At 37.0% G+C, this 15,000-nt stretch overlaps 1 protein-coding gene across 1 annotated transcript in view; it reads right to left on the reverse strand.

Annotated features, from left to right (window-relative positions):
* Positions 1 to 7,368: 7,368 nt before the first annotated feature.
* Positions 7,369 to 15,000, reverse strand: part of LOC123766277 (chloride intracellular channel protein 6-like) — a 25,991-nt gene continuing 18,359 nt past the window's right edge. The window contains exon 2 of the mRNA XM_045755348.2: positions 7,369 to 7,865. Within this exon, the coding sequence (XP_045611304.2) occupies positions 7,369 to 7,865 (497 nt within the window). The remainder of the gene's footprint in view (positions 7,866 to 15,000) is intronic.

Below are 15,000 nucleotides of genomic sequence, written 5' to 3' on the forward strand. Positions count from 1 at the left end.
ATATATATATATATATATATATATATATATATATATATATATATATTTAAGCACCTTTAAGCACCTTTTTGCATTATTATTTTTGTATCAACCCATGTATATCTTGTAACCATCAAATGCATAATAAAGCACAAAAAATAAAAAAAGGAAGGGGGTGGTAGGAGAAAAGCACACAGAAACTGTATTGGAGGGGATCTAAACATTCCCTCTAATGCGTTATGCGTGGTTTCCTCCGAGGCTATGGGTCCCCCTTCTTCCAGCTAGAGGTGGTACTCCCTTCCTATATTAAAAAAAAAAATGAAAAAAAAAAAAAAAAAAATATATATATATATATATATATATATATATATATAAATATATATATATATATATATATATATATATATATATATATATATATATATATATATATGAGAGGACCGGTGATTCAGTTTTCTGATAATGTACTTATATAAGTACATAAGAGAATTTACAAGTTTGCTGTGTCCAGTTAGTGAACAAATTGCATTCTCCAAATTATTATTACTAATCAAAACAAGTTGCTCAAAGTATATCTACTTATAATATGCTTAGCTACTTCTACGTACATGTAAATGTTTTTAGACTTTTGTTAAAACTGTATCTGAGTTTTCCAGTTAAAATAAAGACTATTTAAAAATTGATAAACAGAATAATTGTCCTAACTTAAAACAATATATATATTATCTAAAGGTGATTCTAGACTTTGTGTTGCTCTTGTTTACAAATACAGAATTTGATTTCAGTAGCAAGTCAAAAACTCCATGTTTACATCCAAATGCAAAAATCACAAATGTAAACAAATGGGACAACTGTGAAGAGGGAACACAACAAGGCAAGTTGTTCAGAGAGGCTCAAGAGAGTTTGTCAGACTTGGCTCTTCTGGTGGTTAGTTGGTGTGGGGGAAGGAGGAGGGGGGGTGGGGGGGGGAGAGAGGCCCAAGTGGTGAGGAGCATGTGGTGAGAAAGGTGAGGAGTGAGAGGTGAGAGTTAGAGTTATGTGAGGGATGAGAGCGGGGGTGAGAGATGAAGAAGAGGACAAGAATATCATAGATTTATTTTAAAGTTAATCATGCTATAAAACCATTCTAAGGACAGAAAGGTGGAATGTTAAATTAACTATTAAAATATGTATTATTATTATATATCAATTGTTTAGGAAAGTGTGACACATGTTGTAGAACTGTGATTTGCTCTGATTATCAGAGAGGGAAATGCATACGGGTCAGGAGAAGCATATAACCGAGGCATAGAGGCGCTGCAGGGTGACACATGGGAGGGTTGGGAGAAACATGGGAAGGGAGGCAAGGTTGCAGGGTAATGAGATGAGAGAAAGGGGGAGGGGTGGGTGTCTGGAGAAACAGGTTTGGGAAGCTGGGTTGCGAGGTAACGAGGTGGGAGATGAAAGGGTCACGGGGAGATCAGACGATCCACGTGATTAGCCTGGAGTCCGCGACCTCTTGTCAACACCTTGCATTGTCTGGCTCGCTCACTGTTCGTAAACACCAGTGATTGCCTTCAAGTTCCTATTGTGTGCGCGCACTCCCTGTATACAGGCATACTTACTGAAGATTATTTACAGTATGTAATAAAAAGAAACGATATCCTATATAATATATATATATATATATATATATATATATATATATATATATATATATATATATATATATATATATATATACAATATATACAATATATACAATATATAAATGCTTATAATATACAATAACAAATAATAATATGAAAAATGTACTCTGTCAAAAGGATGAAACAGATTTAAATATACAGTAGTCGTGATGAAAATAGAAATGATCCAGAAAAGGTAAAGCACAAACGTTGCTCCTGCACCACAACCTCATTACAGAGCCCACGCGTCTCACTGCCACGTCAGCATCTCACTGAGCAAAGCCATAAAGACACAGTCACGAGTGGCAACGACACAGAGAAACCCATCATCACATAAACGGGAGGGTAGGAAGGCAAGCTGTGCCTTTGTGTTATCACAAGTCAAGCCAGGCTCGAGGCCGGGCTCGGAGGAGTAGATGAACTCCCAGGACGTACTCCAGGTATGATCCAGGTATCTTTGAGCTCAGATGCTGCTGCTGCTGCTGCTGCTGCTTCTCCAGGGAGAGATAGTCTCTCTCGTGGCTCCCATCTCAGATGTTTCAGCTTCTGGAAGAGACCTAAATCTCTCTCTCTCTCTCGTAACTCTCAGCTCAACTGCTGCTGCTCCTGGGAGAAACCTTTCACCTGACTCTCACCATAGACGAAAATGTGGTTGAAGTTCCTCTAGGTGAGTACATCATGCGCAGACAAAACCCAAACATTATACATACACTGTTACAACAACGCTCCATACATATGTTATTCTCATGCACTGATAAAAGAGAGACCTCTCCCCCACCCCACCCCAAACACGCGCAAAAATATTAAAGAAAAACACACCATGAAAGAGGCTGCCACACAAACGAAAACCCATAAAAGGAAAACATGCCAGAATGCAGGAAGGACAAAAATAAAATCCATTTGCTCTAGCCACAAAAACTAGTACGTGATCTCTCTGTCTCACTTGCTGTCTCTGTCTCTGTCACTCACACACACTTTCTCTCTGTCTCTCTCTCTCTCTCTCTCTCTCTTTCTCCCTCTTGTATACGCTAATGTGATGTTCTAAGTTGCTGAAGATTCTACTATATGTATATATATATATATATATATATATATATATATATATATATATATATATATATATATATATATATATATATATATATATGCTATTAATACAAATAGATTTTTTTTAGTCAGTAACATCGAATTAATTGCAATATCTGTTGGGACCACTCAACCTTGCAATTGTTTCGTTCTTTAATAGGCAACAGAATTTAAATACAAAGCTTTGACTCGCTTTTTCAGTGTGATCCTCAGAATTAATGACTTTCAAATTGGCTCTAGCATCTGCATAAAATCATAAAATGTTTTAACTTTTTAGAGATGAGAGAGAGAGAGAGAGAGAGAGAGAGAGAGAGAGAGAGAGAGAGAGAGAGAGAGAGAGAGAGAGAGAGAGAGAGAGAGAGAGAGAGAGAGAGAGAGAGAGAGAGAGTCGACCTGATTCATCCACCTGCAAAATATGGGTTGCCGGTATTTCCAGTCAGAGTTACGACTCAATTTGTTTTTGAGGGTGGGAGAGAGTGAAAGAGAGTGAGAGAGAGAGAGAGATATTCACTAGATAACTTAAATATCAGATGCGTTGTTGCAGGTGGACATTGCTTTGATCGAATGCAGCATCAGAGACTACTAGCAAAGCTTTAGGCACTATAGGTAACTCAGGTTCCATCTTACTTATAATAGGGAACTTACCATCATCGAGGACTCTAAGAGGTAGTCCTGAATGGAGCAGAATCTGAGAGGCACTCAACTGACACCAATGTACCACAGGACTTTGTGCATTGACCCTTGATGAGGAATGTTTACTTCAACGATTACTTCACCTAATCGCTTATGCTCTGAAGACAGTGCACTATTACATATGGAAGAAAATAAATGTAAACTGCTACAAGGGTCATTAATACCTCTTGCATGAATTTCTTCCCTTGACTGATTGGATGTGGAAAATGATAATATAGAAACGTATGATATAGCAGAAACGGACCATATGATGGCTATGGCACACAAATCAAGTTTCATCCAGTAACTAACATGATAATAATTTAGCTTTAAATGAAGTGTATTCTAGATGCATCTTTCAAGTAATAAGTTTATCATAAATGAGTTTGCTTGGGTTCAGGTGAGCTGTTCAGGTGTTGCCCAGTTGGTTATAAAACCCAACTCTCGTTTAAAGCTATGTTACTTCACATCACCCTCCTTAATAACCAATTCTAATCTAATCAAAGTAACCTGACCTAACCTAACCTTATTAACATGTCTCGATGGTAAATTTTCCATTAGAAAAACTATTGAGATCAAAATCCTACCAGATGAAACATTAAGGATGAACGGGTCATGATGATATATTTGTTTGTTAAAATTAATCTTGTTGTCTGATGTGTTCCTTAAATCTATTCCCATTTGATGTATTTTAACATTTAGCATTGTGATATAACTTAAAACACTCTTCCTAAATGCATTATATTGAACATCTTCTGACATATTTGTTGATGATCAGTCATTATATACTTGGTATGCAAATTCTTAATTGCATTTTTTTAATGCAAGATTTTTCAAAATATTTCCTGGCAAATTTGCGTGCTGTTTCCGATTTGCAGTATTTTAGGCAATGATTTAGAGAGTTTTGACAAATGTTGTGTTGTATGGAAAAATATATTTTGGAAATTTGATGAGGTAAGGTAAGAATTTTTGTTTAGGAGAAATCAATAAACCTGTATGACCAAATAGAGTTTTAGAAAAGATATGTACACATGGATTATGGATATGAGGATACGACCATCAGGAAGTCGAGGATCCCACCAGGATTGAGGTCATCACTCTTACAACCTTATCCTGGTAAAACAAAATAAAATCAACATATCACACACTAAACGAATAGTGACTACAGTCTACCTAATCCAGTCGTCTCAATCTACATTATATCATATATCTGAATCTACCCAATAGTCTCCTTTATCTTACGTTGTCTTTCCCATGTTCTGTCTCTCTCTCTTTATCCACTTCTTTTTACTTCCCTGTTCCACTATTCCCCGTTATCCAAGAGCTATAATCATCTCATTAGCGAGCGGAGATTATGGGTTTTCTGGCAGAATACGCATTGATCGCAGGATTCAGGACTTGTTTGGCCTTACTGGGTTACTGTGTCAGTGACTGGCAGGGTCTCACGGCTGCATGCGCCGTGCCTGTCAGGGTAGTGACAGTCGACCCACGCCAGACTGTGCTTAGCCTCTTTACCTCTCGGCTCTCGTAATGCGTGTCCCTTATTGATCATCCTCTGGTGGTGCGTGTCGCCTGTGTTAGATCCTCTGGTGGTGCGTGTCGCCTGTGTTTGATCCTCTGGTGGTGCGTGTCGCCTGTGTTTGATCCTCTGGTGGTGCGTGTCATTTGTTTTTCAACCATCAATACAATACAAGCACTGTATTTTTAGGATAAATTTGGATATGGTGTTAAAACGTTACCCTGGTCAAAATGCAGCTTTTTGTAATAGAATTTTGCTATAAACCACAAGGTTTATAGAAAACACACACACACACTATGTGTGTGGGAGGGAGGGGATCTGTTGATTGATTGACAGTTGAGAGGCGGGCCAGATCTCAATCCCGGCAAGCACAACTAGATGAATTCCACTAGGTGAATACACACACACACACACACACACACACACACACACACACACACACACACACACACACACACACACACACACACACACACACACACACAATACACAATATAGCTCCAATTCGACCCCTCAAAATTCTTAATTAAACTGAAGCCAAGGTTTTGCTTCTTTTTTCGTTCTGTTAGAATATCTGATAAGAGTCGTATGTGGCTTTAATATTACTAATGGGGAAATTTCATTTTCTTAATGTACTCAACTCAGACATCTGAAATGATTTTCCTTCCAGAGATTCTGCAAAAATTAAGTGATGGGAAATATTGAAAACATTCTTCTATTATTGTATGATTTAAATGTAACAAAATTAATAAAAACTATCAATTTTGTATTTATATTGTAATAATATACTGTCAGGGCGCCTGACAGCTGGGTGGACAGCGCTTCGGATTCGCAGTCCTGAGGTTCCGGGTTCGATCCAAGGTGGAGGCGGAGACAAATGGGCAAAATGTTTTTTTCACCTTGATGCCCCTGTTCATCTAGCAGTAACTAGGTACCTAGGAGTTAGACAGCTGCTACGGGCTGCTTCCTGGGGGGGGGGTGTAGCAAAAAGGAGGCCTGGTCAAAGACCGGGCCGCGTTGACGTTAAGCCCAGAAAACATCTCAAGATGATAATAATATATATATATATATATATATATATATATATATATATATTGCAGGGATATTCCTGCGCGGGCCCTAAGCCTCTGGCTGGCCCCCTAAGTGTTGCTTGTTTCTGTTTTACTTGGGCGAAGTATGAGTATTTATGACGCGTATGGTCGCTTCAGTAAAATTTTGTCCCACGTGTTTAACAACTTCTTCTGCTCTGTTGAATCTAAGTTGAAATCGTAATGGGTTTGTAACTGTGCACTGTGTTAGATAATGTTCCAGTAGTCTGTCGGGCATTTCCCCACAGTGCTGACATTTCCTCTCATATTCCGGAACCTGTAAGCCTATTTCCCATTCACATGGGTATCCAAGCCTGATGCGATGTAAGTGTACTTCTGTTGTTCTACTGCTCCCTTTCAAATAATAATAATTGAAATAGTTCAAATAATTATAGTAAGAATTAACGAAAATATTTTCGATTATAATGATTAATAATACAAATTTATAATGATAATGAATGCAATAAATTTAATCATAACTGTTACACTAATAATTTAATGTTTGACCTACTGTTGATCGTGCGGTACCGGCATGGAACCCCATACAAAAATAATAAAGCAAATTATCTAATGAAGTTTATCCAGGCTTGATTCTGAGGTAAGAAGGCTACGAAGAATGCCCGAGATAACTGTCACTTACCACGATGAAATGCCGTAGGAACAAGGGAGAAATGATAACGACATGCCAGATTTTAAAGAGAGATTAATGAAATATTCAGAGAAGGTTCATAGCGAGAAATCGTAAATAAAAATTTAAGAAATAACAGTTACAATTAAAATTACAAGAAAAACTAGCTGAGGAATACACAAAAATATATAGAAAAATGAGTCAATTGTGAAATAATTACGAAATGCTCTTTTTTCAAAAGTTCAAAACCGAACACCGTATATGTGTGTCTGCCGATCACCAGCGGCATTGAAATTGCATTAGTGTTCACGTGTTTACTGAAGTTGTTTTATTTCAAAGCCATTAATGTTAAGTTTGTAATTTGTGAACTGCAACAGCCAAAAAACAGAAGAAATCCCAAATTGTATATTAATTTTAGTGTAAAAAATCTATATAAACAAAAAAAAGTGACATCTAGGATTACTTAGAGCAGGTAGGTCAATAAATCCATAATTAAAATGGTGCGCATCCCATTTATTAGGATTAATTAACGAAGCAAATAACTGATAAAATCAATTGCATAAAATCGTGAGAGGGAAATGGAGGAGAGGAAAGAATTGAAGAAAACATAAAGAAAGTGGGAAAAAATGAGCCTCTTGAGCCTCTTGTCTAAGGCGCAAGAGGTCGAGAAAAAGGGACGTAATTAGCGGTCAAACTCCGCACCTCAGACACGCCCTAATTGCTGCCCCGTCAAAAACCCTCTTTTGCTGCTGCTTCTCCAGCTGCTTTAGCTTCCGAGCCTGCTGCTTCACCTCCTTCTACTGCTGCTGCTGATAATGCTTCCCATACCGCCGATCCTGATGCCTCTTCTGCGTCTCTGATCGCTGTTCTTGCCTCTTCTGTATCTCTGATCGCTGTTCTTGCCTCTTCTGTATCTCTGATCGCTGTTTCTGCCTCTTCTGTATCTCTGATCGCTGTTTCTGCCTCTTCTGTATCTCTGATCGCTGTTCCTGCCTCTTCTGTATCTCTGATCGCTGTTTCTGCCTCTTCTGTATCTCTGATCGCTGTTTCTGCCTCTTCTGTATCTCTGATCGCTGTTTCTGCCTCTTCTGTATCTCCGATCGCTGTTTCTGCTTCTTCTGTATCTCTGACCGCTGTTTCTGCCTCTTCTACGTCTCCTCCTCCTGCTGCCGCCTCTGTTGTTGCTTCTGCTGTTCGTATTTCTTCTGCTGCACCGGACGAAACTGCTGCATGGCCACAAAAAAAAGAGGAACGGCTAACTTATCACAAGATAAAAAAAAAAAAGACAATAGATACCCAAATGCTGAATTGGCTTCTAACTCATCCGGTAATACTTCCATAATCTCGGATACGACAATGCGTTGGGAATAATAACACAAACTAAAATCAGATGCGTTTTTTTTTGCATTTCCTATATGACAAAAAGTGGACTTCTTGAATCTCAAGCACATATTATATTTCTATTATATATGGAATTGGTTAAATATTACATGATTAAGGAATGTGTTTTCTAAAAATAAAAGTCTCATTGTATTTCATTGTTCCCTCCGTATGTTTGTATGACTGTGCCAGTTAAAAACAATCCTCTCGTCTATATAAATATATATATATATATATATATATATATATATATATATATATATATATATATATATATATATATATATATATTATTTAATCCTAAATTCTCTGTGATATGTTATAACAACTCTTTCAATCGCATTTCTGTATCTGTGACTATCAAAGATTATTTTACAATATTTTAAGATCGTTAAATATTTTTTCAGGAAATCCTTTTCAATGTGTGCGAACGTTTCTGATTTAAGCGTTCCTCAACCCATGTGCCTCAAAGGAAAATTGATCGTAGGCTCAGTAAAGAGAGCGAAGCAATTCGATACAGAGAGAATAATGCATGCACTACCCGTTCTATATTATTTTTCTTTTTTAAGAAATATCACCACAATTGTGTTAATTAATTTTGTATGACAAACTCCAATAATTACGCCCCATTCCTTGACAATACTCGCCCAAGCAGCGACCAACCCCAAAACCTCATGCATTTTTTTTTTAATGAATACGATATTTTTATCAAATATAACGTTATTCATTCATTAGTTATATATATAATGCTATATAATATAGCACTATATATATAATAACATTATATATATCGTTATTCCGATATTTTATCAAATATATATATATATATATATATATATATATATATATATATATATATATAGAAGTGATAATAGTTTACAATTCTGTCAATAGCTAGCCTTGGATTGGTCGACGTACATAGTTGTGAAATAATATGTAAAATGTTCTACGGTCTTAAACAGAGGGATTGAAGGCCAAGACTGACGAACAATTGGCCTCTGACTATACCGCCGGTTAGTCAGAGGTTAGAAAAGGTTAGAAAAGGTTAGAAAAGGTTGAATAATGTGTGTGAGACACAGCTCAATAGAGTACGAAATACCACTTTTAAACTGACAGGTTTTCTCCAATAGCTCGACAGAGAATCGAAATCGATGCGTTTATTTCGTATTTAAATAAAATTATGTGATCAAACAGCACTTGAATTTTGCTTAGTATTTTGTTTACTGTTTTGAAACTAAAACAAAATTTATTTTAATTTCGTGGGAGAGTTATAGGAATTTTACTAAATGTGTCTGTTGGAAATATCGCGACCAAAATGAGTATTAAAGTTCAATATTTTTGAACTTGTCTTCTGATACACGACATGTAAAGTTGTGTGAGCGTTCTCTGTTCTTTCTTCATAGCATGAATTTAACAAGTTTCTCTTTTTTCAAGCTCTACCTGTCTGGTAGTCTTTCTATTTCATATGTTTCTGTCCCTATCTGTATATGTGTCTATTTCTCGTTCTCTGTCCATGAGTCTGTTTTGTTTTGTCTTTCTCTGTGTCTCCACCCTTTTCTGTCTATGTGTTACTAGTTTTCCCATCTCTGCCTGTTTGTTTCCGACTCTCTCTCTCTCTCTCTCTTTCTCTCTCTCTCTCTCTCTCTCTCTCTCTCTCTCTCTCTCTCTCTCTCTCTCTCTCTCTCTCTCTCTCTCTCTCTCTCTCTCTCTCTCTTCCCTTCACAGTCTCGGCAGCGCCACTGGCTCCCTGGAGTAATTGCATGCATCATCAGACATTGTTGCAATTTCCATGATACACTAATAACCCGTAGATCACTGACCTTAATAGGACTGCATGTAACATGAAGATCTAGTGTGGCCTAGAATTTGTGGTGAGATGAGGGAGAGGGGGAGAGAGGCAACAGTGTGTGGGGGAGGGGGGGCAGTGGACAGTGGGCAGTGGGTGGTGGACAGTGGGTGATGGATAGTGAGTGAGATGTGGAAGATGGTGACATATTGAAGCAAGGAATGAGAATAATCAAATAGTTCTAATCTGTATTTAAATACAATAAGTATACAGAAGCTACATGATACAGTGGACTATTCGTAGATACATAATGTATATCGAATACAACCAGACATACACAGGGCGTTTCCGGAAGTTAAATGTAGGAAGGAAAGGTTAGTGAAGTAGATCTCAGAATTTGCAGTTTCCGCTTCAATAAGTGCTTGTCTGGTACCAATAATTTAAACATTAGTCTATAACTCAGAAACCGATTTTTGTGTCTTCACAAATTTAAAAAACTAAAACTATGATATATAAATGATTTCCTATGAAGAGTGACTGTTATTATCGCGAGTTAATAATCAAGATAAGGGCCCCAAGGTGGGAAGACTAATTTGCACCAAATCCAGGGGACACCCACTCAAAATTTCAAACCAAATTACATCACATAGTTGGGAAGATGTACGGAACCACAGATGTCCACTCGTGGGGGAGATAATAGAATTTTCCCCCCACAGCTTTTACGGACAATATCACATTGTGTGAGACCGGATTTTCTCCCAGAACAAGAGTACCTTTCTATTATTCTGAGAAAAGACGGGCGATTGTCGACATTTAAAGCTGAGAAAGAGTCACAGAAGCCATCCTCGCAGAAGGAACGGGCCCAGGAGCTAGAGCCCGGAACATCTTCAGGTGACGATTACATCAACAACATATACTTTCAGATGGATTAATGTAGTTTTAGTTTTAATCATGATCATAGATGCATAGAGATGATTAAAATAGTTTAAATAATGAGTTACGCAACAGCAATAGCAACAGACACTATAAACTACAGTTATTTATTAACTTAATTATTTCATAAGTAAGAGTTTTATTAACAAAAATAATAAAAAAAAATTGTAATAACATAAGTAATCAAAAAAGGAAAAAAATATTATATTAATATTAAATATAATTAAGATGCGGTAAAATTTAATATACAAATTCTTTTTGAATTTCATAAAAATTCAACTGATCAAACTGGCCATTAAAATTAATATGGACAGTTGTCTGATGTGTAAATCCAATTAATTCAATCTTTTTACCTCGCATTTAAGGATTAAACACTTCAATGTTTCTCATTTGCTCTGTGAATATTATTTCTCAGTCAGCTAATTATGTGGTCCGGGTGATTTAATAGTTTAGATCAAAGACTCTCGTGATGATGAGTGGTTGTGATGATGAGTGGAAGAGTGATTGTTGTGATGAGTAGGAGAGCGGTTGATGGGATACTGCTAAACTTAATTATCAGCGACTATATAGAAGTGAGGTCTCACTCATGATACTCTTCCTAGTAGCCTTGTTGTAGCTGTTGGGTGTGTGTGTATGTGTGTGTGTGTGTGTGTGTGTGTGTGTGTGTGTATGTGTGTGCGTGTGCGTGCGTGTGCGTGCGTGTGTGTGTGTGTGTGTGTGCGTGTGTGTGTGTGAGAGAGAGAAAGAGCTGAACAGAAAGAGGAATAGAGAGACACGCGATAACGATAACTAACGCCACAACGAAACTAAGGAAGTAGACCTATAACTCCAAGTGATTTACACATCCCTGTAATATCAAACTAAACAAAATAGCCTGGCTATCGTACCTGTCGGTGGAATGGGCAGTTCCGTATGCTTGTAATCTTCCTGATTATGACAGAGTGCATAATCATCCCTTGATGTATAACGTGAAAGATTTCTATTCGCCATTTGTGAATGAGTCTAGTTGTATCTATATAGTATGATTCACACACACATACATGTCTCTATAAATTCGCGAATTAACGTCACTTCATAATGTCAATCAGGTTTACGGTCATATTATTATGTCATAAGCATTACAAGTATGCAATTTTACGATATATATTTGTTAAATGGTTTCTTAGTTGAGATTATTAATATTTCTGATATCATTAATCTTTTGTAAGTATATATTACGAACTCTATTACTGAGGTTTTTACTGCTTTTAATATGATTTTTTGGCCTCTATAAACAGCTTTAAATCCTCCCCTCGTAAAATATGAAATAAATTACAGAAATATAAACAAAAATATACATATAAATCTTCATGAATGGAAACTTCGATTTAAATGTATAATTCATAATTTTCTGAGTTTTTTTACCTATTTTAGAAAAGAGATACAATGCGTCTGACATTTATGTCACATGACACATGTAAATTGCTAGACTTGTATATAAATCTATGCTTAAATGTGTGTGTGTGTGTGTGTGTGTGTGTGCGTGTGTGTGTGTTTGTGTGTGTGTTTGTGTGTGTGTGTGTGTGTGTGTTTACTAGTTGTGTTTTTGCGGGGGTTGAACTTTGCTCTTTCGGCCCGCCTCTCAACTGTCAATCAACTGTTTACTAACTACTATTTTTTTTTCCACACCACACACACCCCAGGAAGCAGCCCGTGACAGCTGACTAACTCCCAGGTACCTATTTACTGCTAGGTAACAGGGGCACTTAGGGTGAAAGAAACTTTGCCCATTTGTTTCTGCCTCGTGCGGGAATCGAACCCGCGCCACAGAATTACGAGTCCTGCGCGCTATCCACCAGGCTACGAGGCCCCCCATAGTGTGTGTGTGTGTGTGTGTGTGTGTGTGTGTGTGTGTGTGTGTGTGTGTGTGTGTGTGTTTACGTATTTCATCAAAGGTTCAGTCCTTGAACGCATAAAAAATCCCTGACTGTGACATAATTAGAGTTTGATATGTTTACATGTAATGTAAAACATTGGATTAATTATTTACTCAAAGAAACATACTGAAACCTTCTCGCCATAGTTTCATAAACCTTCCCGCCCGCCCACAAAATAATATTAATTACAACCATATCATATACAAGTCCAAAAACATACCCCTAATAATATTTAAAGCACCGTGAAACGTTCTCAGCCATAACAAATTATTGCTAATCCTACACAATTTACACAAAAACTCGATTGAAAAATTGAACGTTGCAAAACAGATAAGAATAAGCTGTTCTAGCTCGAATACAAGCACATTATTACATCCCTCAAATGTCAACGTATTATTATGAGAAAAAGGAAATGCTCTTTTCCGAGAGCGACTTTTGCTAAGTGCTGTTTAATGGAATTTAAATGTAATGTATAATGATTAAAAAGTCCATAAATAAAAGTTCCCCCAAAACAATACACAAATTTAGCGTGCCAATCCGTGCTGGAATTAACGTTGAGACTGATGACACACTACAGAGGAGATGTGTGACAATTTAAAAGAAACGAGTCAGAGTTAAGAGATTGAGTCTGAATAATTAATATGAAAATACCTTAGGAGCCTCATTCAGAGGGGGTGTATCTTCATTTATTTTTTAGAGGATAAGAGGTAATGGGTGTCTCTCCTACTGGGATTTTTTTGGAGAGCATTCTGTCTTTTTTATTTTCAAAACTCAGAGAAATAAGAAACTGAGGTAGATTTAGTTTAAATTTGGCGTTCCCAAAATCCGGATCAATCAAACTAAAGACACAAAAACGAAAAACTAATTAGTGTTCTGTTGTACTAGTGTAAAGGTGAAGGTGTTGAGATGTGCAGATGTAAGAGTAAGTGTTTGGGGTGTAGGAATGTTATAAGTGTGAGGGAGTGGAAGTGTATAGGAGCTGTGAGGAGTGTTTACGTTCGAGGGTGTAGGAGTAGAGGTGGAAGAGTGTGTAAGACTGTAAGTGTTAAGGTGTGTGCATGGGGGGATGTCAATAACGGCTGGAATATCAGGGTCTGCAAGTGTGGGGGGTATTTATATATGTGTAGGGGGGGGGGGGTGGTGTAGGTGTAAGGGTGTCGTACTGAATGTTGATACAAGTGTTTGGTCTATTGCAAATACTGGAGTGTGGAGCTATGGAAGAGAGCGAGTGTGGGGGAGAATTGATTTGTTGATCTGCGGGAGTGTGAAAATATGGAATTGAAGGGGTGTGTGTGTATGTGTGAGAGAGAGAGTTTTGGAGTATATATTGGGAGGTTGGTGAGTGCGTGAGCGGATTGGAGTGAGTGCATGTCGTGTTAGAGGGATTTTATGTTAGTTTGAAGGTATTTCAGTGTGCGTGCTGTGTTGTGGGGTTTTGAAAATGTAGGTATATGTATATATATATATATATATATATATATATATATATATATATATATATGTGTGTGTGTGTGTGTGTGTGTGTGTGTGTGTGTGTGTGTGTGTGTGTGTGTGTGTGTGTGTGTGTGTGTGTGTGTGTGTGTATCTGTGTGTGTGTGTGTGTGTGTGTGTGTGTGTGTGTGTGTGTGTGTATGTGTGTGTGTGTGTAAATCATGAAAATTAACACGTGAGGAAAAATGTGACAGTGTCAGGCTACGGAGGATATATAATAACCCTTCTGAAGATGTATTATTAAATACGAAAGTACTTATGGAAATTTATGTTTCAATTCTGCCTCCGTGGTCTGACACTGTCATATATATATACATATATATATATATATATATATATATATATATATATATATATATATATATATATATATATATATATATATATATATATATATATATATATATATATATATATACAGAGATCTAAATAAGAAAGTCTGCATGAAGCAAAAAATCTTGTAAGCCTGAGTTCTACAATTTTTTGACACATATAAAATCAAAATATTTTTTTTGTTAACTCCCTAGGCGTGTCGCCTGCCTCGCTTGACGAGCCAAACACACACAGGAAAAAACTATAAACTTCGGCTTTACAGCCAACATAACAAAACTACAGGTTTGTCCACAGTGATGTACAGCTTTTCAAATAACTGTTGATTTTAAATTCATGTGTTTTTCTTCATATTTTCAGCATAACTATTGTTTATAGGCAGAATTCATGTTTGTAAGAACTTCAGTATTTTCGTATCTTTGCTGAATAGGCGCCTTTTTCCTACCGAAGTCGTTACACTGTATAATTAGCGTCGGTGAGAAAATCGACAGAGATGAGGGTTCGAACCCAAGCGCTAGGAATTCC

Source organism: Procambarus clarkii, chromosome 9 (assembly GCF_040958095.1).
Source record: "Procambarus clarkii isolate CNS0578487 chromosome 9, FALCON_Pclarkii_2.0, whole genome shotgun sequence".
NCBI lineage: Eukaryota > Metazoa > Arthropoda > Malacostraca > Decapoda > Cambaridae > Procambarus > Procambarus clarkii.